This window comes from Halichoerus grypus, chromosome 11 (genome assembly GCF_964656455.1).
Source record: "Halichoerus grypus chromosome 11, mHalGry1.hap1.1, whole genome shotgun sequence".
NCBI classification, from domain to species: domain Eukaryota; kingdom Metazoa; phylum Chordata; class Mammalia; order Carnivora; family Phocidae; genus Halichoerus; species Halichoerus grypus.
This window is the reverse complement of record NC_135722.1, coordinates 353825-374587: the sequence shown is the minus strand read 5'-3', so window position 1 is coordinate 374587 and position 20763 is coordinate 353825. Positions and strand designations below refer to the sequence as shown.

The window sequence follows — 20763 nt, the reverse complement described above, 5'->3', positions numbered from 1 at the left end:
GCAGGCCTGGGTCCAGTGGGCCCTTCAGGCCAGCTCTATCCTGTGGCTGCTTTCTCCAGACCCTCTGTGGGGCAAGGCAGGGGAGCTGAGGGTTGGTGATGCTGGCCCACCCTGCCAGGGCTGGCCTGGGTCACTCTGGGCCAGCAGGGACTGTGGGGACCGTGGGCTCTCACCTGTATGTGATCTCACTCTCTGGGCTCACAGCCAGGGCCCAGTGGTGTCCTCTGGCCTGTGGGGCTGCCCTGAGCTCAGAGCTGCGGCCCAGCTGGGCAGCCCCTGTACACGGGTCCCACAGCACAGAGCCTAGCAGGGCAGGAGGCATGAGCCCCAGGTGTGCACGGGCCCATGATGTATGAGTGCATTCCCACCTAGGGCACGCCCAGGCCTGCGGGGGACGGAGGGGGCTTCGGACTGGGCCTGAGTGCGCGCACGCGCGCGTGTGTGTGTGTGTGTGAGAGAGAGTGTGTGAGATTCCATGTGCAGACTGAATGGACTTCACGTGGGTGCATTATGGGCTGGGGGGCAGCGTGTGCACATGGCCCTGTGGGGCCCTGTGGGGTCTGGTCCGGGCCCAGAAGGTCTCCAGCAATACAAGAGAATGAGCTCATGGTGAACAAGTCACAGGGTGCAGGTGGGCCGTGCCCTGGAGACGTGACCTGGGGATGCTCCCGTGCTCAGGTGGGCAGAGAGGCCCCTGGGACCGTGGGGGGGCACAGAGCGCCTCGCCCTCCTGTGCATGGTGGGTGCCCACCACACGCACCTTGTTGGAAGGGCTGGGCGCTGGCCGCAGGCACACCAGGTTGCCCTCCAGGGTGAGCGTGGCCAGCCTCGGGCACAGCTGCAGGAAGCGCACCTGCCCCAGGTCCTCCACGCTGTTGCCCTCCAGGTCTAGCACCTCCAGCTGCTGCAGCAGGCACAGCGGGCTCAGGTCCGAGACGTTGTTGAAGGAGACGTAGAGTTCCTGGGGCGGCAGGGGGCTCAGCCAGGGCTTGGCCTGGCACCCTCTCCCCAGCCCAGGGCACCACAGACCCACCTTCAGGGCCGGGAAGGAGCCAATGCCATCCAGGTCAGTCAGGCCGCAGCGAGCCAGCCACAGCACCTGCAAGTGGCCCAGGGAAGTGCCCAGGTCTCTGTAGAGGGCGGGGTTGGCTGGTCAGCACTGTTCCGGGCTGGAGGCCTTGTCTGTATCCATGAAGGCCCTGTGCCAGCCCTTGCGCCCTTCCACCACCCACATCCGGCTCTCTCCAGGCACTGGGGTGCCTGTGAACTGTGGCCCGTGTGTGGCAGCCTCCAGGCCGGGAGCCCCCTGCCTCCCTGCATTCCCTCCTTGCTGCAGCCTCCTGGTCTCCAGCACCGGCAGAATCCACCTTCTCCTTCCCCTGGAGGGCCCGAGGCTGGTGGCGGGTGGGTGGGGGGTGGGCAGGAGTAGGGTGGTGGGGCCCATGCTGGACAGCTTGGCTGGGCCCCACCTACTGCCCGCTGCAATGGGGGCGGACAAGGTGGCCCCCTCCCCAGTGGGTTCAGCCCCGGGGCCTTCTCCCTTCCTCTCTCTCTTTGGCCTTTCTTGGGGATGGCTTCCCCACATTACAGCCCCTCCCCCAGCCAGCTCTGCCTGCAAGACCTCCTCCACCCCTGCCCAAGCCCTGGACGTGCCCCTGTCACCCTCCCTCTGCCTACCTCTCCCCTGCAGATGGGCAGGCCAGGGCTCTCTGAGCCCCGCCCCTGCCTGTGGGGTCCTCTTGTCCTCGGGGCACGGGCCCAGTGTTCAGACCCTTTCAGTTGGCTTCTGGGATGGTCTGGATGGTATTTCTTTTGCATTTTCCCTGTGTTCCCTGTTCTCACGTATAGAGCTCTGCCGCCGGCGTGTTGGTCCTCCGAGAACGACCCTTGTCTCTGGTCGTCTCTGTCCCCTTTACCTGTTGTTGCCTTTCATTCTGCATTCCGGGAGATTTCCTCATTCCGACCTTGCCCCTGACATTTTTATGTCGGCTGTCCTATGTCTAATTCTGAAGGGCTCTTCATTGCTGATCCTTTTTCATGGCATGTTGTTCTTGATACGGAGAAGCCACATCTTCTGGTCTCTCACAATATTAGTTGAAGAAGTTTGGAAGTTTTACTCCCCTCCCGGCATTGTCTGGTCTCTTCCGGGACCCTTTGTTTTGACCTTTTCCTCTGTGCTGCAGGGACCCTAATATTTCTAATTATACTACAAATAGCTTCTTGGGCATTCAAACTGGGAGTGAACGTGTGGAATCCTGCTTGGAAGAGCTGAGCCACTGGGGGCCCTGGCATAGGGGGCTTCCCTGCCGGGCATGAGGTGATGGTGGGGGCCAGTGGCTGGGGGTGGGGCAGACCCGTGCGTGACTCCCCCGCTTGCACCTGCGGCTGCCTGTGGGGTGGGCTGCCAGGTCTCCCTGTGTTCTCCGAGTGCACCCTGCATTTTTGTGCCGAGGACTTGGCCCCTGCCCCTCCCCCTGCTCAGATGCGCCTACGCTTGTCTCCTCCTTTCAGCCACGTGACATAAGGATGACACCCTCAGGCCCCTCTTCCAGTGCTCACGCTCCCTGCCGGATGTCTGACCGCCCTTTCACCTGGACAGAGCCCCCTAACCCTTCAGTTACGGAGACGCCCCGTGTCCCCAGCCTGTGGCCCCGAGTGGATTTTCCCATCATCTCGTAACTGGGCTGAAATGTGTGTCTAGTGACTTCTTCAAGAGGGGTTAGTCAAACTATTTTCCTTGGGCTCTAACTCATTCAGAAACGCTGGCTGGGCATGAAAGTCTTGGTTCATGCCTTCTTTCCATGGTTCCGTCTTCTGGCTTTGAGTGTCTGTGTGGGGAAGCCTGAGGAAAACTTCACTCCTCGTCTTCTTAAAGGAAGATGCGGTCTCTTCCCTTGGCCGCCTCCAAGTCTCCATCTCTGTGTCGGTAACTGTCACGGTATGCCTGCCTCGCTGTTGGCGGGTCACGTTTGATGTTTTCTTTCAGGCTGTGGTTGAACATCTTCTTTTATGTCTGAAGAGTTTTCTTTAATCTTTAAGCATCTGTTCTGTTCTATAGTTTCGGTTTGCTTCTGCCGCGATCGGTTATGCACGTGTCAGACTGTCCATCTGCCCCCCGCCTCACAGGCTTCTAGGCTGCATTCATGCACAATGAACTGTGCTCTTAGTACCATTCCTGTCTTCCCGTGCCATCTCTTGACTGGGTTTCCTGCAGTATTTCTTTCAAGTTTGTCTTCATTTCTGAGCTGGTATTATTGTTTCATTCCATCTGTGTTCAGAGTCTGTGCAGGGGAGACTGGGTGCTATGTGCCCAGCTGAAAATGGGGAGTTCTATTTTTATTGGGGAATAACTAGCAGGTTTTTTTTTTTTTTGCTTCATCTCAGATTAAATAGGAAAATTACCAACTATTTAGAATTAATGACAACAAAGCATACAAAATTTGTGAACCCTGCCTAAAGGTGTACATAAAGAGAAATTTAGGGGCACCTGGGTGGCTCAGTCGTTAAGCGTCTGCCTTCGGCTCAGGTCATGATCCCGGGGTCCTGGGATCGAGCCCCGCATCGGGCTCCCTGCTCAGCGGGAAGCCTGCTTCTCCCTCTCCCACTCCCCCTGCTTGTGTTCCCTCTCTTGCTGTGTCTCTCTCTGTCAAATGAATAAAATCTTTAAAAAAAGAGAAATTTACATCCTTAAATACATTTATCCAAAAAAAAAAAAAAAAAAAAAACCTGGAAGGATTACAACAATTAAGCTGAGTATTTAGCTTAAGGAGCCAGTAAAAGAACAATAGCAAATTGCAAAAAGAACAAGAAGAGAAGACATAATAAAGATTAGGATGAAAGCAGTAACAACCAGACAGATTGTAGAGAAGACCAGCAGAGCCCAGAGCCGATTCTTCAAAAAATTAATGGACAACCTCCAGCAAGACTGATGAAGGCTAAGAAGGAGACAATGCAAATAAATACACACCATCTTAAAAGAGGAATAGCTATAGCCAGAACAACAATTAAAAAAATAGAAGACCACTATAAACAAAGTACATGCCAACATTTTTGGAACCGTAGATAAAGCCGGCACCTAAAGAAATAGAAAACTGGATGCTGACCCGCCCCACCGCCCCCCAACCCTGTGAGTCCTCAGATCTGTACTGGTTTTAGAAGTAAGTTCTAATTAGCCAGCATGGAATAGACACTCTCGATCTTCCACAATTTCTCATACAGGAAGTTTCGAAATTAGAGCAGCTGAACAGAACAAGAGGAGGGAGAGGCAGCCTGGGAGTCAGGCCTTGACCCCAGAACCGGAGGAGCATAACGCCAGGGGGCCGAGGGGGGTCCCTCGTGAACACGGGCATGAAAATGCCCAGCAAATAGGATTTCAGTGTTATGGTGCTTGTAACTCAGCGCAATCGAGTAGAGTCCCGTGCACGGATCGCCCAGAGGTGAATTATCACTTTCTGACCATGCTGACAGGGCAGAGAGACTCAGACGCACACCCACTCAGATAAAAGACAGATCAAAAGTGCCCGCTGCCGTCTTGGTAATCCCGAAAACCAGCTCCAGAAGGTAAGAAAAAGAAGCATGAGGGCTGGAAGTGAAAGACAACCCTCATCATCAAAACGGAAACCCCAACGGAATTAACAAACTATTTGAATTAATTTGAGTTTGGCAGTATTGCTAAGGCGAAAATAAAGACACAATATTGCCAGATACAAGACCCATGTATAAAACTCAACCGTGTTTCACTGATTTAAAAAATGTGTTCTAGGGGCGCCTGGGAGGCTCAGTTGTTAGGCGTCTGCCTTCGGCTCGGGTCGTGGTCCCGGGGTCCTGGGATCGAGCCCCGCATCGGGCTCCCTGCTCGGCGGGAAGCCTGCCTCTCCCTCTCCCACTCCCCCTGCTTGTGTTCCCTCTCTCGCTGTGTCTCTGTCAAATAAATAAACAAAATCTTTAAAAATAAAATAAAATTAAATTAAAATTGTGTTCTAAATCAACATAATGTTTCTCTACACTTGTAATAATCAACCAGAAAAAAAAATAGGAACAGGACCTCATTCATGATCATAAAAATACTATAAATGTGTGGGAATTACTTTTGTTCTGGTTTCAGGGGACTCTGGCTTCACAGGGGACCGGTGTCCTGCCCCGTTCCGAGTGGCAGTGGGGTAGCTGGGGAGGTGGGCCTGGTTAGCTCGTGCCAACCCCAACTCCGTCCTCTTACCAGCGGCCGGTGTAGGTGAGTGTATACACTAGAGCTCTGCCCCGAGAAACGTAGGAAGAACGCCAGGAACCTGCTTGTTCTCAATAGTAGACACAGGAGGGCATGTCCCCTGTTACAGGATGAACCAAATGCATGTGTTAAAGCCCTAACCCCCAGCACCCCAGAATGTGACCCTATCTACAGCTACAGTTGTTGCAGATGTAATTAGTTAAGATGAGCTCACACTGGAGTGGGGAGGGCACTATGCCATCTGGTGTCCTTATGCAAAGGGGACCTATGGACACGGACATGGACACAGGGAGAATGCCGCGTGAACGTGAAGGCAGATTGGGCTGATGAGTCTACAAGCCAAGGAACGCTGAAGATTGCCGGCAAAGTCCTGCAGGAGGAGAGGGGAATGAAGTGGGTTTTCGCTCACAGCTTCGGAAGGAGCCGGCGCTGTCCACCTCGATCCTGACTTCTGGCCTCCACAACTGGGAAAGAATACATTTCTGCCACTCAGGCCACCCTGCTCGTGGTGCTCTGCTCATCAGGAATCTAACACACTCCCGCAGTCTGCCTGCGAGGATGCCTGGGCCGACAGAAGCCGTCGGGTACTGGGAGGGGACATGCATGAGGATGGAGGGCCACATGCTGGAGGGAGACTGGCTGAATGAACCTGACCCCAGGAGCCAACGCTGGGCTTCTCGTCGGTTCCACGGGAGACGGAGGTTCTTGTCTGTTGTTCACTGATGCATCCTCCGTGTTTAGAGCCGGGTTTGGCCCAGATACTCATTGTTGGACACAGGTTTCTCTGCCTTGCAGCTGAAATCTAACTGATAGCATTCTGATAACAAACTTTGTCGGCAAGTTTAAAGACTCTATTAAAAATATAAAAGAACACATGAATGGAGAGCGATCTCATATTCATGAATGTAGATGACTTAGCAAATAATCCAAATTAGCACATGAATCTTTTTTAACTCCAAAAAAAGAATTCCAGAAAGATTCCTGTGTGTGAAACCCAATCAACAGTTCATAAACTTCAAATGCAAGAAGTGTTCAGGAATAGCTAGGTCATTTTGGGAAAAGGAAGACTAAGACGAGGGTATCCGACACGAAGCAATGAACACAAAGCCGTACCAGTACGAGGTGCAGGACCAGACCGACAGATGAGACAGAGAGCTCCCATTGTCTCATCCACATGTGGGCCCCCTAAGTGGCAGAGTGGTGCCACCATCGGCAGGGAAACGGGATTGCTGGGTAGATGATGTTGGGGAAACAGACTCCCTACATGGCAGGAAATAAAAGCTGGGTCCCAACCTCATGCCACGGTTGAAGGTGACCTCACAGGTAAGTTGGATGAAAGTAAAAGGTGAGACCATAAAAGTGAATAAGAGAAAAAGTAGAATATAGCCCCCTGACTTTGGGGGTGTGAACGAACTTCCTAAATAAGACCCCAATCACCAACCAGAATTGATGGGACAAATCGAAACGAAGGGTTTCTGTTCAAGTGAAGGCCGCCACAGCCGGGGTGAGCGGGAGCACCTCGCAAATCTAAACCACACTCAGCCTACGCAAGAACCAGAAAGCAAGAAAAAGAACCCACCTGAGGAATCGGTACAAGGCATACGAAGAAGCAAGACTCGACGGCATCAGCAGAGAAATGCTCGCGGTCAAGCTGTAGTGAACAGCTAGTGAGTGTGCTTCTTCCACACAACTAGTGCTGAGGATCGGCCGCTCTCGCGTGCCGCTGACTGGGGGCGGAAGCCTCCGAGGCCAGCAGCGCCCCCCTCCCGCGTCCGCGGCTGTCTGGAAGCAGCCCCACTGAGTGGACCGTTCTTCATGCCAGCCGGGGCCGAGTTCTCTCTCAGCTTCCGATGGACGGACAGACGCTACGTTAAAATTATTTTCCAGTCCTTAAGATACTGCCTGAGATTTTATTTTATTTTATTTTCAAGTAATCACTACGCCCAACATGGGGTTCGAACTCTGGACCCTGAGATCCAGAGTTGCGCCCTCTTCTGACTGGGCCAGCCCGGCGCCCCTCCTGCCTGAGATTTTAATGTCCTGAATATAGCTGTTATCAGCTAAGTCGTAATAGGAGCTTACTGGACTGTCATGTTTCATTAGTTCCCTTTTACGAACTTTTGTCCACCTTCAGCCCATGGACATTAGCAAACATCCCGTGGCCAAGTCTCAGGATCTGATAATAGAAAGAACCGCAAGACTCATTATGTTTCTCACTATTGTCACCAAGGGACAGAACATGTTTTCTTGCAGTTTATGATCTAATCATTTTTCTTGGAATTGAATATTTTGTGTTGTCACAAATGGTGTGTCAGATTTCTTAGTTTTATAATACCTTCCACTTCTCTTTATAACTACTTCATCCTTTATTTTACATGCTCTTCATGTACCTTATTCTTCATGGAGCTCGTTAGTACGCCTTAACAAGGAAGGAATAAATACGGCTTTTCGTCTCTGGTAAGCTCTCAGTCAGAGCACTGCTTAACCACGCACGCGAGGCGTGTCTCCGAACACCGTTTCCGGACCCTCCTGTGCAGGTGCGGCGGTGCCACGCTGCCTGCCCCACTGCTTCTCTGCTCTGGAGCTTGGGCCACGCCCTGAGGGCCACGTGGTCTTCCAACTTTCTTTGCTTCCATTTCCAGATTGTCAAGTGTTTTATTAAATTCTTTTTGATGTTTTTTTAAAATTTTATTTATTTATTTGTCAGAGAGAGAGAGAGCGAGCGAGAGAGAGAGAGAGCGAGAGCACGAGCAGGGGGAGGGGCAGAGGCAGAGGGAGAAGCTCAGCAGGGAGCCTGATGCACGATTTGATCCCAGGACCCCGGGATCATGACCTGAGCTGAAACCAAGAGTCAGACGCTTGACCGACTGAGCTGCCCAGGAGCCCCAAACCAGCAGTGTTTTCATGCCACCCATTTTGCTAGAACACCTAAAATGGTCTGATATTACTTGGGTTTTGTTCTTTCCAGCTGATGAGGTAAACAAAGGACATCGATCTGTGCTTAGTTTTGAATTTTGTCTTTTAAGTTGATTATTAAAGTGCTGTTGTGTTTTATGTGAGGCCGTGCTCATCTGCTCTTCTTGCTGGGCATGAGGGCTGATGGGCACCAGCATGACCCCCAGGCTCCCAGCCCCAGTGGTACCGGGACACCCCAAACCCTGAAGGCGTGGGTGGTGTTGGGGCACCCACTGGAGACTGCTTGCTGGCTGGGGAGCCTTCACTGAAGGTCGGGGGCACCTTCCAGGCACCCCACAGTCGGCCACACGACCTGGTGTGACCGGCCTGACACTGAGCACAGGCTCTGGGTGGCATGGGTCACCCTCAGCCGGGGCCTCCACCCAGCTGGGGTGGGTGACATGAGCTACATATAGCAGAGTCAGGCTGGAAGGGTGGGCATTAGGGCCGGGAGATGGAGACAGCAGGACACCCAGGAGCCTCTCAGTGGGGACCCCCCCCCATGCCCAAGAGGGGCACTCACCTCACGGAGCCCAGGCAGCTGCCGTTGAGCTTCAGCTGGCTGAGGTTGGGCAGGTGCACCCCTGCGTGCCACAGGAGGGAGAGGTGGGTGACAAAGCCTTACTCCCTCACTCACCTCTCTGCACCCTCGTCAGTGCCCCGTGGCTGCTCTGAGTCCTAGTGCAACCTCAGGGCCCTGTGCTCACGTCTGCGGCCTGCCTCCAAAGAAGCAGGCACAAGCAAGTCACCTGAGCGGACCAAGCCACCCGGAAGGCAAGAGGCCATGGGACTCAGGAGTCTGCTTGGAGGAGGGGAGCCTCATTGGCATGGGTGGGGCCACCACAGCTTGGGTCCTGCCACTGAGCCACGTCCCAAGCCCAGCCACGGGAACCCCAGACCAGAACCTCCATCAGCTCGCAGCACTGGGTGCCAGAGCACAGGAACCCCCTAGCCGGTGTCCCAGTGCACCCCAGAGCCCCTGGCAGTGTTCTGAGGTAGACTCTTTTGAAGAACACGCACTGACCCTGCAGGACAGTCCTGATCCCTTAAAGAGGGGTGCAGCATGGGCCTGTGGAGTACGGCGTGGGCCTGTGGGGCGCAGGGCAGGCCCGTGGAGTGCAGTGGTGCACAGACCAGAGCCCGGCTGGCAGCACTGGAGCGGATGGGCCCTCAGAAAGAAGCTGGAGCGAGCCAGTGGGGGGGTGTGGACAGGGAGGGGCTCTCACCAAAGTTCCCCAGGCTGTTCTCACGGGTGTTGACACACATCTCCAGCATGTTCACCAGTCGAAGGTCGTCTACCTGGGCCAGGGCCCGCTGCAGAAATTGATGAAGAGTCAGCCCTGGAGACCGGACAGTGGTCACTCCCTCCCAGTGACGTCCCTGCCTTTGGCTGTGAGGCTGTGACCGGTGGCAGACATTTCCCTGCCCCCTCTATGCTGACCTCAGCCATGGATGGCTTGCCTGGTGGGGTGTGAGGGCACAGAATGGGAACAGAGCTAGTGACTGTGCTTGGCTGGTGGGCCTACCTGCAGAATAGGGCCCGAGGGGTGCCTATGTCCTAACGAGACCCACGGAACAGGCCCCAACGTAACAATGGGTTTAGGACTGGGTTGAGGGCTGATGTGAGCGCTGCTGGGGCGGAAAGGACAGAGCCCATGTCCTGTGGCAATGAAATGTCTCCTGAGATTGTCTCCTGGGGCGGCCTGGATGGCAGAGAACATGCATGAGGAACTTGTCGTATTGAGCGGAGAGGTGCCAGCACGATGTGGGCGGAGTAAGCTTGGCTGCACTTGATAAGGCGCTGTGAGACACAGGGTTCAGAGGGTAGGGAGGGAGCCCAGGGGATTTGGAACCTGTGGGTCTGGAAAATAAAGGGGTCTCTCAATTCCAATCAGCCAAACAAAAAGCTGCGAAGGTCTGCAGGTAGGATGACCCAGTGAGTCCGTCTCGGGGAGCAAGCCAGGTTGCTCCATGCACCTGCAGGGGCTCTGGGGCTCTCAGGGGAGGCCTCCGGGAGCTGGTGGCCCTGTTTACAGTGACTGAGTCTGCAGAGAGAACTGTGTCCAGACACCATCGTAGGCTCTCGGCACCCGGCATTGACTGGACTCCACCGTGTTGAACAGCACGTGTGATTGTGGACCTCTGATCACCAGCATGCCGTGGCCTGGACTGGGGTTCATGGAGATCGTCCGAAACGACAGTGTTTGGGGCCATGTTCTCCAGCCAGGAGCCAGGCGGAGAAGGAAGGAGGTCCCAGGATGGACAGAAGCCCCACAGGGACAGAGCAATCTCTAATCAGTGTGTTCCCAGCACAGGGCGCCCACACATTTGTCCAGTGAGTGTCAGTGCCACCAGACTTCCTTCTTAAGGGCGGGAGGCTGGTGAGTTACCCTGCTGTTCCCACCCTGCCGGCTGGCTGTGGGGGCCACACTGCTCTTCATGCTTCCCTGGGTCCTTCTTCGGAGGCACCCAACGCAAACACTTTCTCCCAGGACGCAGACTCACCTGATGTGTGGTTAGTGGGGACTCGGGGGGTGTGAAGGCTCTGAATGTGGAGGCAGGTGGGCCACTGCTCATAATTGTCACTCTTCCCCTGAATTAGAACTGTGTGTCCATTCCCCGGCCAGTGACAACACAGACCCCAGAGCAGGTGGCCTTGTCCATGCCGGGCTTGGCCAAGGGAGCCCTCAAGTGTGCATCTGTGTCACCTGCCGCCTACCCCCAGGTGCTGACCACGAGCAGGGCAGCCCCATGTGGCCCCTTTAGCCTGGATCCCAGTGGGAACCCAGTGCAGACCCCGAGCCTGAGGACGGAGACCTGTTGTTGGACCCAGAGCCTGGGTGGTCTGTGGTCAGCGTTACGGGGCCATAGATGACATATGGGATACAGAAACGCACCAGGCCCAGGTGTTGGGGAAGGAAACCTGCCAAGGACTGCCACAGGGCGCCGCAGTGTCAACAAGATTCACCCAGGAGCACTCTGAGCGGGCGCTGCCCTGAGGATGACAAGGGGCGTCCATGCGGACCTGAGGAGACAGATTCACAATACTGTTTGCACCCCACCTGACCTGATTTTGTAGGGATCCCAGGCTGTACAAAGCCTTCTGTGTGGCAGGGACATCTCCTGGGGGGAGGGTGTCCCGCTATCCATCTGAGGAAGACACAGTGACCATACATACTCCTGCAAAAACCCTCCCTGTTGGGCACTGTCTCCCACAAATGAACACAAAACGAAAAGGAAATGAAACAGAGATTCCGGTGAACACCAGGAATGTCTGCAGCTCCCGGCCTGGCTCCTGGTGTGCGGTACTGGGGGGGTGACAAGGCTAGGCCCACCTCCAGGTCCAGCCAGGGTGTGGTGGGGGTCCCTGCTCTACCTGCACCTTGCTCCCGGCACTCCCTGCCATGGCCAGGCTGGACCCTCCCTGTCCTGCTGTCCGGGGCGGGGAGCTCTGTCCCCAGCCAGCAGCTCTGTCCAGTAGAGGAGACTCCAGCTCCGTGCACAGGTCGGCCAGTGCCCAGAGTCTCTTCTCAGGGTCAGGCTGTTGTCAGTGCAGCCTGGCCTCCCTGTGGCCCCAGGAGGGCCACCCCAAGCTCTGTGCACACCGGCCCCTCCAACAAGCCCACCTGCTGTGTCTGAACCCAGACCTCATATGTGCGGAGGGACAGGACCCCAGAGCTGGCCAGTACAGAGGTGGCCTGCAGCTGTGGGCCTGTCTCTGTCCCCTGGGGCAGTGTGGGGGGCTGTTGAGGAGCTGGTGGGAGGGCCGTCCTGATGGGCTCCATGCTGGACCAAGACCCTGGGACGATATGGGCCTGCAGGCATGGCTGGAGGGCCGCACACACAGAGGAGCCAGCTTGGAGTCTGGGGAGGGGGGCGTGGAAGGAGTGTCCCTTCCCCCTTCACTGATCAGGCAGTGCGGATGCTTCTGTGAGTTAGTTGGTCAGGAAGACGGGCAGAGACCTCGGGTAGCCAGGCTCCCTTCTGCATGTTGGTGAGCATGTCATCCTCGGGTCTCCAAGGGACCCCTCTCCAGGCACCTCACCCTCTTACCCTGTGCAAGGGTGCTGTGGGCCTAAGGGCTGCCTGGGCAGTGCCTATACCCGGTGGGGCCTGCCCCCTTAGCATGGCCAACAGAGGGTGGGGTGCGGAGCTGCCCAGAGTGGGTGCTGGGTGAGAACCGGGAGTCAAGAGGGCTCTGCATATCCGGGTGGGCCGCTGGGTGGGAGTGGGGGGGCGGCAGGTTTGGGAGAAAGCCTTCACCAGCTGCCCCAGATAACGGTCAGTGGGATCCTGGAATGGCCCCCACTTAACCAGCCCGCCCCGGATGGCAGGGCTCCCTCGTTTTGCCTGTGGCTTCGTTTATTCCTGGCGGTTTGCATCTTCTGTGAGCCATGCACGCGCATGGTCTGCCGCCCTGCCTCCCACCAGAACAATGGCTGCTCGAACCAGGGGCTTCTCTGGTTCATGGAGCCCAGCACACAATGCGTACTAGGCAAATACTTGTGGAATTCCTGCCTGGCTCATTCCTGAGTGCCTGGGGGATATCTGCATCACCAAGCATCTGCGGTTGGCCGTGAGGGTGGAGCAGGTGCTGGGGACAGAGCAGGGCTGAGAGCGTCCATCGGCCAGGCAAGGCTAGGAGGGCTGAGGACTGAGTGCAGGCTGGACAGCGACCCTGCAGTGGTGCCCCATGCGGACCCCTGAGGCCTGAGCCCCCAGCCCCCCAGCACTCACCAGTCGGGCAGGTGACCGGTAGTCCTCTACCAGCTGCTCGCCACAGCTGTCCCTATGGCTGCCTGGGTCCTTGCTCTGTGGGCTGGGATTGTGCAGGCCTTGCCAGCTCAGCTCCCGCACTTGGACAGTGGCTGTGCTCGGCCAAGGCCCGTGGGCTCTGTCCCAGGCCTGGTCCATTCACATCCAACCTGCTGGGATAGGCAGAGGGCAAAGCTACTAAGCCTTTGCACTTCCTCTGATCTGCAGCCTGGCTGGGACCCTGCACAGCAAGCCTTTGGGGCTCATCCTGCCTGGCTCTGATGGGGCTCTCACTCACTTAGTCTCAGCCTGCCTGGGGGCTCATGATGGCCTCGCCATCACCCACTCAGCCTTAGCTCACACCCCACTGGGGTCTGGGTGGGTCACCTCCTTGTGTTTCTGCTCATCCCCCAAGGTCCACAACAAGGGTGCTGGTTCCAAGCTTCTCTATCTGAGGTCCTGCCTAGGCTCTGTGCCTGAGGGGGGCCAGTTGGCCCCTGGTCATCTTTGCTCCATCAGCTGTGACCAGCAGCAAGCCATTGGCTCAGGCCCAGTGCTGTGCCTCCCCACCAATGATCTCCAAGCCTGGGGGCCCAGGACCAGGCTCTCAAGCATTCCCCCCACCCACCCCTATGCCCACTGAGCCCCCTCACCTGGAGGCAGCTGCCTTTTCCCACCATGGGTCAAACATCCAGATAAGGGGGCAGCATGGGTCTTCAGGTGGCACCTGCAGGAGAGAGTTGGGGTGGCATCCTGGCCAGGTCCCTGTGCCAGGGGACTTGGGACAGGCCAGGCTGAGGTTAGAGGGCCCATAAGTGAGCAGCTGTGGAGATGGTCGGGGCTGTCAGTGTGGGCACTGGCCCTTAGATCAGATAGGGGACCTGGACTGGCTGATAAGACAGTCAGATGGTGACTGACTCCATCCTCTTTCCAAAAGGGGTCCCGGGTCTGCCACTCTGGACTGTCTCTCATGGGCTGGGCTCCTTGGCACCCTGTCCCTCCTGAGCCCCCTCACCCTCAGGCTCCAAGGGAGGTTGTCCAGGGTGTCCCTGGACACCTGCACGAGGCTCACTTGGCATTGCTCCCTTTTCTTTTTTTTTAAGATTTTATTCATTCATTTGAGACACAGAGATACAGAGAGAGAGAGAGAGAGCATGAGCAGGGGGTGAGGCAGAGGGAGAGGGAGAAACAGGCTTCCCGCTGAGCCAGGAGCCCGATGCAGGGCTCGATCCCAGGACCCTGGGATCAGGACCTGAGTCGAAGGCAGACGCTTAACGACTGAGCCACCCAGGCGCCCCTTAAAGATGCAGATGCCTGGCCTGTCCCCTGACCCTGGAATCATCTCTAGGGTTAGAGCCAGAAGTCTGCCTGGAATGTTCTGGGCACTTCCCCCCAACGTGGGCTGAGCCCTCGCTCACTGCTGCACCTGCGTGGCCTCCTGCCCTTCCTGGATTTACTTTCCTGATCAGTCTGACTCCTGTTTTACAACTCGTTCTTTTGAGCGAGCACTTCACCCCAAGAAGACAGTGTGGGCTCTGTGCAGGCAGGATGCTTGCCTGCTGTGTCCATAACACACAGAGAGGGGCTCTAAACTATTTTCGGGAGGAATCAGTGAGTGTGGGGGGTGCACATTCTAGCACTGCTCTTATCTCTCAACCCCCTGGACACATTCGAGCTGCATCCTCTCCCTCATGCCTAGGGCTGGGAGAGTGGCCTCTGGGCTTTGACAGAGGCCGTGGAAGCAGCTGCTGAGCCCTGGGACAAGCTGCCCAGGGCTCTGTGTGCCTCAGTGGCCTCATTTGGAAAGTGATCTGTACACTCAGGATCCAAGGAGGTTAAGGCCATGCAGGTGAGCCCCTCATATAGACTCACAGGCTTTCCAGCCAGGATTTCTTTCCAAAAGTTCCCTCTGCTGTCTGCCTTCCTCCAGCTGGTTTAAAGCCCCAAGGCTGGCAGGAGGACCCCACCACCATGCCTCCTGGGAAATGCTGCTAACCCCCATCCCAGGCTCGTCAGTCCTGGGGTATGGGCCAGTCAGGCTGCAGCCCCAGGATGCCTTTGGGCAGCATTAAGGGCCAAGCCCCCTGCCTTTCTTTCTGCACCTGACGGCAGCTGAGGAGGTCCTACCCCTGACTAGGCCCAGCGTACTGGTCCCGTCTAGCCCAAAGGTCTCAGGGTCCAAGGAGCAGGGCCTGGGTTGGGGGCTGCAGCTGTAAGCACTGTCCCCTCGCGTTCATGCACGGGCTGGGACTGTCTGTTCATGGCTCAGCCCCACCCTGCCCTGCCACTCTGGGAGCCCCACAAACCTCCCAAGTTGGAAACCTGTGGGCCTCTCTGTCCCCACAGCCCAGGCTAATGCCAGCCCCTGGCCTGGCTCATCAGCTCTCTGGGTCCCCTCCTCAGTCCCCACTATGGAAACTGCCAGATCCGAGTCTGGGTCCCTGCCTCCCTCTCCCCCGCAGGGGCAGGGCCTGGGGTCCCTCCTATCCCGTGACTGGGAACCCCTCGGAGCACGGCTAGGGGTTGTGGGCAGCGCCCCTGGAGGACCAGATTGGACATCTAGGGGTACCACTGAGTCTCCCACTGGCTTTGCTGCTTCATCCTAGGACCCGTCCTCGGCCTCAGTTTCCCGCCAGGAACGGGGGAGATACAGCGAGGCCTGCGGCCCCAGGCCCAAAGGCGTGCTTGGCTCTCACCTGAGGGGTCGGTCTCGGTGCCACGGCCCTGGGCGCCCTCCGCTGCCGGGCGCTCACTCCGACTCGGGGTAGTTCTTCCGGTGGCGGGGTTGCGGGGCCTGGGCACCATGGCAACGGGGCCGGGGCATCATTTGAATACTCAAATATTCATGAGGCCGCGGGAATCTCCGTGCCTCCGCGGTCGAGCCACGCCCCTTAGCAACGGTTGCTAGGGCAGGCCGGCGGGGGCGGGGCAGCTGCCACCCCGGTTAGGGATCTGGAGGGTAGGGCCCCACGCGCTGGGCGCCCTGTGGGCTGGGAGGGAACCAGGGGCGGAGGCGAGACGCCATCAAGCCGCGGGGGTGGGGGGGCCGGACAGTCCGGCCAGGTGTCGGCCCCTGAAAAGGCGGTGTCTGGGGGCGACCAGCGCCCACCTTTCCCAGCTGGGAGGCTTGTCCCTGAGGCCCCGGCCTTGAGGGACGTACCCCCGCCTCCAAGTGTGGCCGATGCCAAAACAAAAGGAAGCGCTGTGGCAAAGGACCCCCTGAAGGCGAGGGAAACCCAGGTCTGGACACCCGGAGGGGAGTTTGGAGTGTCCACACTCGCGAGGGATGCCACCACCCGCTTTCATTTATGCGCCTTTACTTCGCGTCTATGCGCTTCAGGCGCAAGCCCGGCTCTGTTCTAGCCACCGCGCAGTGCGCGGGACGGCCAACCGGACACAGCCACGGCACGTGGGGTCGGTGATGTGGTGGGGGCGGGGGCGCCCCCGAAGGGGTCCGCCAGGGTCGCGGCCTGCAGGGGGTGAGCTCAAGAGAGCAGCACCGAGCCGGCACGGGAGGGGATAGGGGATGGGGGCAAAGCAAGGTTGGGCTTTCTGTGTCATGCACCATTCTGTCTTTGTAAATAAGAAGGGTGTGTTTATGCACTACTTTGAAGTTTTAAAAAATGTTAAAACCATGTCTTTTTGAAGGTGCGTTTGTGCATGGGATGGGGGGAGATTTCAGTACACCCCCTTGAGCAACTTTTGGGTGGGATTTGCTGGGTACCATTTGTTACATTGGGCCACACGGGAAGCTTCCGCAGGGTTGGAACCACTGGGTTCTCCCGTTCCGGAGCCACCTGACGGGAAGAATGGTGCAGGGCAGTCAAACCTCCGGCCACTGGGGGTCCCAGAGGCTTCCGGCGCGGCCCGGGCCTGCTCTGGGCGCCTGACCCTCGTCCTGGGGGGCCTCTCCGTTTTGCTCCAGGCTCCCCCCGCCCAGCCCGGGGGGCGTCCGCGGTGCTGACCCTCCACCCTCCCTGAGGCTCGTCCCCTGGACTGGCCCTTCCGCTCCGGGGTCCCCTCGGTGGGCTGCCCGTCGCGGCGCGGGGAAGCCCTCCCGGGCAGGGCAGGGGCTTGAGCCGGACCGCAGCGACCCCGCCCCAGTCTACAACAGCCCGCGGTCCCGCTTTCCTAAGGGGCCTCTATTCCTCCGGAAGAGTTCGGAACCTTTCCGGAGAAGCCGTCGCCCCCGAACCCGCGACCCCCGCGCCCTCGCCGTCCTCCCGCCCGGCAGAGCCCAGCCCCCTAGGCCGCGGCCCACGAGGGCCTCCAGGGCCGGCACCGCCCTCCGCGCCGTTTCCCGGAAGCCCCTCCCGGCCGCGGCGCTTGACGGGCGGGCGGGTCGGCCAACCGGAGCAGGGCGGGACGGGGCGGGACGGCTCCGGGGCGGGGCCCGGCACCCGCGGCCAATGGCAAGCCGCGCCAGGCTGACGGACGGGCGCGGGGCGGGGCGTGCGCGCGTCTCCCGACCCTCCTCCCCTGAGTGTCCGCCGCCCGCGCGCCGCCGCCCGCAGCCGGAACCGCACCCTCCGCGGACCGAGCCCATGCGCTGGGCGAGCCACGCGCCCCGGCCCCGGCCCCTTTCCCCGCCCCCGCCCCGGCCCCGGCCTCGAGGGCAGTCGCGCCAGTGAGCGGTGAGTGCGGCGGGGGCGGGTGGGGGGCGGGCGGCGGCCCCGACCGGGGCTGCGGCTCGGGGCGTTGGAGGCGCGGCGGCGGCGGCGGGGCACGCGGGGGCGCAGGTGAGCCGCGGGCGGGCGGGCAGGGCGCTGCGGCCGGGACTGCGGGCGGCGGCGGGGGCGCCGTGCCTCCGCGTCCCTGGCCCTGCCCTCCGTGGGCCCCAGCAGTGCTCTTGGGCAGCGTGCGGGGGGCCCCCCCGAACCGAGGTCCGCTGCGGCCCCCCTTCAGTCGCAAGGCGCGCTCCCAAGGGCTCGGGCACCAGGCGGCCATCACGATACACAGCAGGCGAGTCAGGGGTTAGGAAATCACTGTCCACTGTCTGGGGACAAGAGCAAGGGCACCCCCTCGTTAACCCTCACAAATTGGGACACCCCGGCTGGAGGCCTTGGCCCAGGCTTTGATTCCTTCTCACCTGTACCCCCGCTCCGCACCTCCGTTGGGTCTGTTGCTCTCAGTCTGCTTAGCAGGAACCCCCCACACCCCGCCCCACCCCGCCCCACCCCGCACCCGGCTGCCTCATCTGCCTCCTTTTCTCCAAAGCTCATATGGTAACAGGATACCGCGGGTTTCCCCTTATTTTAACGTGTGCCCGTCTTTTCCTTGGAGAAGGGGGCAGGGGCTTCTTTCTCTGCCTGTCACGCTGAGCCTGGAACAGCGGCTGGCATGCAGTAGGCGCTCAGTAAATGCTTGTCCAAAGCAGCAACATGCTCGGTGGGGCCGGAGCCGGTTGTAGGATGGCGCTGGCCTGCCTGGGCACGCTGCGGTGCGCTCCACTGTGGCAAGACCTGTTCTTGCAGGGAGGGGACTGGTAACCTCAGCCTGCAGGGCCTCCAGTTCAGGCTTTCTGCCTACCCAGCAACTTCTACTTTGGGTGCGTGGTTGGGAGGTGCTCTCAGCTGTCAGCCCTGCCTCTGGGGGGCCAGCTCCCTGCTCTCTCACAACCACAAGCGCAGCTGGAGGTGGGGGCCGTCTCCCACCCCTGGGCTGGAGGAGCCGCAGGTGGGCGGCTGGGCCACCATTCTGGCCGCTTCCCCTGTTCCCTGGTTGTCTGGGGCCAGAGGGTGGGGCGGGCCGGCCCAGGGAGCCTCACAGGCCTGCTCTGCGTGGCTGGGCCATGGCTGAGTGCAGCTCCCTCAGCAGGTGGGACAGGAGACCACCACAGTGCCCTGTGCTGCATCCCTTGAGGAGCGATGACAGAATATAAGCTTGTGGTGGTGGGCGCTGGAGGTGTGGGGAAGAGTGCCCTGACCATCCAGCTCATCCAGAACCACTTCGTGGATGAGTATGACCCCACCATCGAGGTGAGTGTTGCTGTTCCTGTCCCCAGCCCTGAATCCTGATGTGGGCTTGTCTTCTGTGTGCTCATAGGAGGGCATCCCCTCCTTGTGGGACCTGGGGGCGGGGCAGGAAAGGTGCCCAGGAGGGGCTGGTGGTTGGATCGCCCCATCCGAGGGGAGGTGGGGGGGGCCCTGAAGCACTGTCCTCCTGCAGGACTCCTATCGGAAGCAAGTGGTTATCGATGGTGAGACGTGCCTGCTGGACATTTTGGACACGGCGGGCCAGGAGGAATATAGCGCCATGCGGGACCAGTACATGCGCACTGGAGAAGGCTTCCTGTGTGTCTTTGCCATCAACAACACCAAGTCCTTCGAGGACATCCACCAGTACAGGTGAGCTGCTGGCCGGCCCTCAGGGGCCTCCCTGTCCCTGTTTCTCCTTGCGTCTCTCTGTCCGGGTCCTGGATGCAGCTGTGCCTGCAGCTCAGTGACTGGCTCCCCCCTTCTTCCTCGCAGGGAGCAGATCAAGCGAGTGAAGGACTCCGATGACGTGCCCATGGTGCTGGTGGGGAACAAGTGTGACCTGGCTGCCCGCACCGTGGAGTCCCGGCAGGCGCAGGACCTCGCCCGGAGCTATGGCATCCCCTATATCGAGACGTCGGCCAAGACTCGCCAGGTGAGCCGGCTCCCCACCCCACAGCTAGCCAGGGACCCGCCCCGCCCCACCCCTGCCAGGGAGCAGTGCTCATTGCCCCCTCTCCCCCCACACAGGGCAGCCGCTCTGGCTCTGGCTCCAGCTCCGGGACCCTCTGGGACCCTCCGGGACCCCCGTGACCCAGCGGCCCCTAGCGCTGTAAGTGTCCCCGGACGGCAGGGCAGCGAGGGAGGCCAGGGCCCAGGGTCTGGGCTGACACAGCTCCAGGGAGAGGCGGAGGTCCCTGGAGAGAGCTGCCCTGAGCCAGGCCGGAGCGGTGACCCTGGGGCCCTGGCCCCTCGGCCCCCAGAGAGCCCCGTGGGCCCTTGTTGGCCCTGCCCCCTTCACGGGCTGGTGGGGACAAGGTTGCTAGGTCAGACAGGAGTGGGACACGGGGTGTTCAAGCTGGGAGCCAGACCAAGGCCCGCCCTGTGGGGGAGCTCCTGAGGAGCGAGCTGCCTGATGGGGGTAGCCCTGGGGCTGTGGGATGAGCAGGGCCCGGCTGCCCACGTGTGGGAGTCGGGGTGGGGAGAGGGAGGGGAAGGGCCGGGATTCTGCATGAGCTGGAGGCCGGGGTCCCTTGGTCCCCCTCCCCTGTCAGGCCCCCAGGCCGAGTCCCACTCTGAGCCGGCCCCTTCTTCCTAGGGCGTGGAGGACGCCTTCTACACGCTGGTGCGAGAGATCCGGCAGCACAAGGTGCGAAAGCTGAGCCCGCCCGACGAGGGTGGCCCAGGCTGCATGAGCTGCAAGTGCCTGCTCTCCTGACGTCCCTTCCAGGCGCCCCCTGACATCCCCGCAGGCCCTCTGTGCCCCAGCAGCACAGGCAGGGGGCGTGGAGGTGCCAGATGCCGGGAGGAGGTGCCGACGGAGGAAGGAGGAGGGGAAGGAAGGAAGGAAGCGCCACCGGAGCCCGGCCAGCCCAGGCTCCCTGGACAGAGTGACCGCAGACCTCCCAGGACGCTTTGCACAGACTGTGGTGAACTGAGGCCGCCGGCACCCTGGCAGTCACTCTCCTCCCAGCCCCGTCCTGGCCCTTTGGCCACAGGCTGAGTCGCAGTAAATTATTGGATGGTCTTGACCCTGGCGTCTGCCGAGATTGGAAGGCACCTGGGACCCTCAGCTTTGTCTGCCCGGAGGCCCCTCTGCAGGGCCCCCTGTCGGGGCTGGTGAGGCGGCCTGGG

The 20763-nt window shown here is 59.5% G+C and overlaps 3 protein-coding genes across 12 annotated transcripts in view; 2 read left to right on the top strand and 1 right to left on the bottom strand.

Annotated features, from left to right (window-relative positions):
* The window catches only part of LMNTD2 (lamin tail domain containing 2), a 14717-nt gene extending 8551 nt beyond the window's left edge, over positions 1–6166 (top strand). For 2 of the 3 annotated variants that reach the window (XM_078057537.1, XM_078057535.1), the window contains one exon: positions 2512–6166. In XM_078057537.1, coding sequence (XP_077913663.1) covers positions 2512–2679 — 168 coding nt within the window. In that variant the 3' untranslated portion in view covers positions 2680–6166. The remainder of the gene's footprint in view (positions 1–2511) is intronic. The other variant, XM_078057540.1, reaches the window with a different exon arrangement.
* The window catches only part of LRRC56 (leucine rich repeat containing 56), a 21905-nt gene extending 3703 nt beyond the window's left edge, over positions 1–18202 (bottom strand). For 2 of the 5 annotated variants that reach the window (XM_078057541.1, XM_078057544.1), the window contains exons 1-9: positions 18024–18199; positions 16659–16731; positions 15631–15924; positions 13588–13661; positions 12917–13107; positions 9406–9493; positions 8703–8763; positions 1034–1130; positions 761–961 (exon numbers count right to left, since the gene is read on the bottom strand). In XM_078057541.1, coding sequence (XP_077913667.1) covers positions 761–961; positions 1034–1130; positions 8703–8763; positions 9406–9493; positions 12917–13093 — 624 coding nt within the window. In that variant the 5' untranslated portion in view covers positions 13094–13107; positions 13588–13661; positions 15631–15924; positions 16659–16731; positions 18024–18199. Of the gene's footprint in view, positions 1–760; positions 962–1033; positions 1131–8702; positions 8764–9405; positions 9494–12916; positions 13108–13587; positions 13662–15630; positions 15925–16658; positions 16732–18023 lie in introns of all 5 variants that reach the window. The other 3 variants (XM_078057543.1, XM_078057542.1, XM_078057545.1) reach the window with 3 other exon arrangements.
* Positions 17417–20660, top strand: HRAS (HRas proto-oncogene, GTPase). 4 transcript variants are annotated; one of them, XM_036083661.2, is made up of 6 exons: positions 17417–17568; positions 18752–18912; positions 19103–19281; positions 19405–19564; positions 19660–19741; positions 20228–20660. In XM_036083661.2, exons 2-5 carry the CDS (start codon positions 18802–18804, stop codon positions 19720–19722), a joined length of 513 nt encoding a protein of 170 aa, XP_035939554.1. In that variant the 5' UTR covers positions 17417–17568; positions 18752–18801; the 3' UTR covers positions 19723–19741; positions 20228–20660. The 4 variants fall into 4 exon arrangements, with proteins under 4 accessions (XP_035939554.1, XP_035939551.1, XP_077913690.1 ...); XM_036083658.2 differs by lacking the exon at positions 19660–19741 and having other exon boundaries at positions 17418–17568; XM_078057564.1 differs by lacking the exon at positions 19660–19741 and having other exon boundaries at positions 17550–17568; positions 18749–18912.
* Positions 20661–20763: the final 103 nt, after the last annotated feature.

Excerpts from the sequence above, each read along its gene's own strand:
- HRAS (XM_036083658.2), top strand. The coding sequence starts at position 18,802 with ATGACAGAATATAAGCTTGTGGTGGTGGGCGCTGGAGGTGTGGGGAAG. Across the intron at positions 18,913-19,102 it reads AGTATGACCCCACCATCGAG|GACTCCTATCGGAAGCAAGT; the intron begins GTGAGTGTTGCT and ends GTCCTCCTGCAG. Across the intron at positions 19,565-20,227 it reads CGTCGGCCAAGACTCGCCAG|GGCGTGGAGGACGCCTTCTA; the intron begins GTGAGCCGGCTC and ends CCTTCTTCCTAG.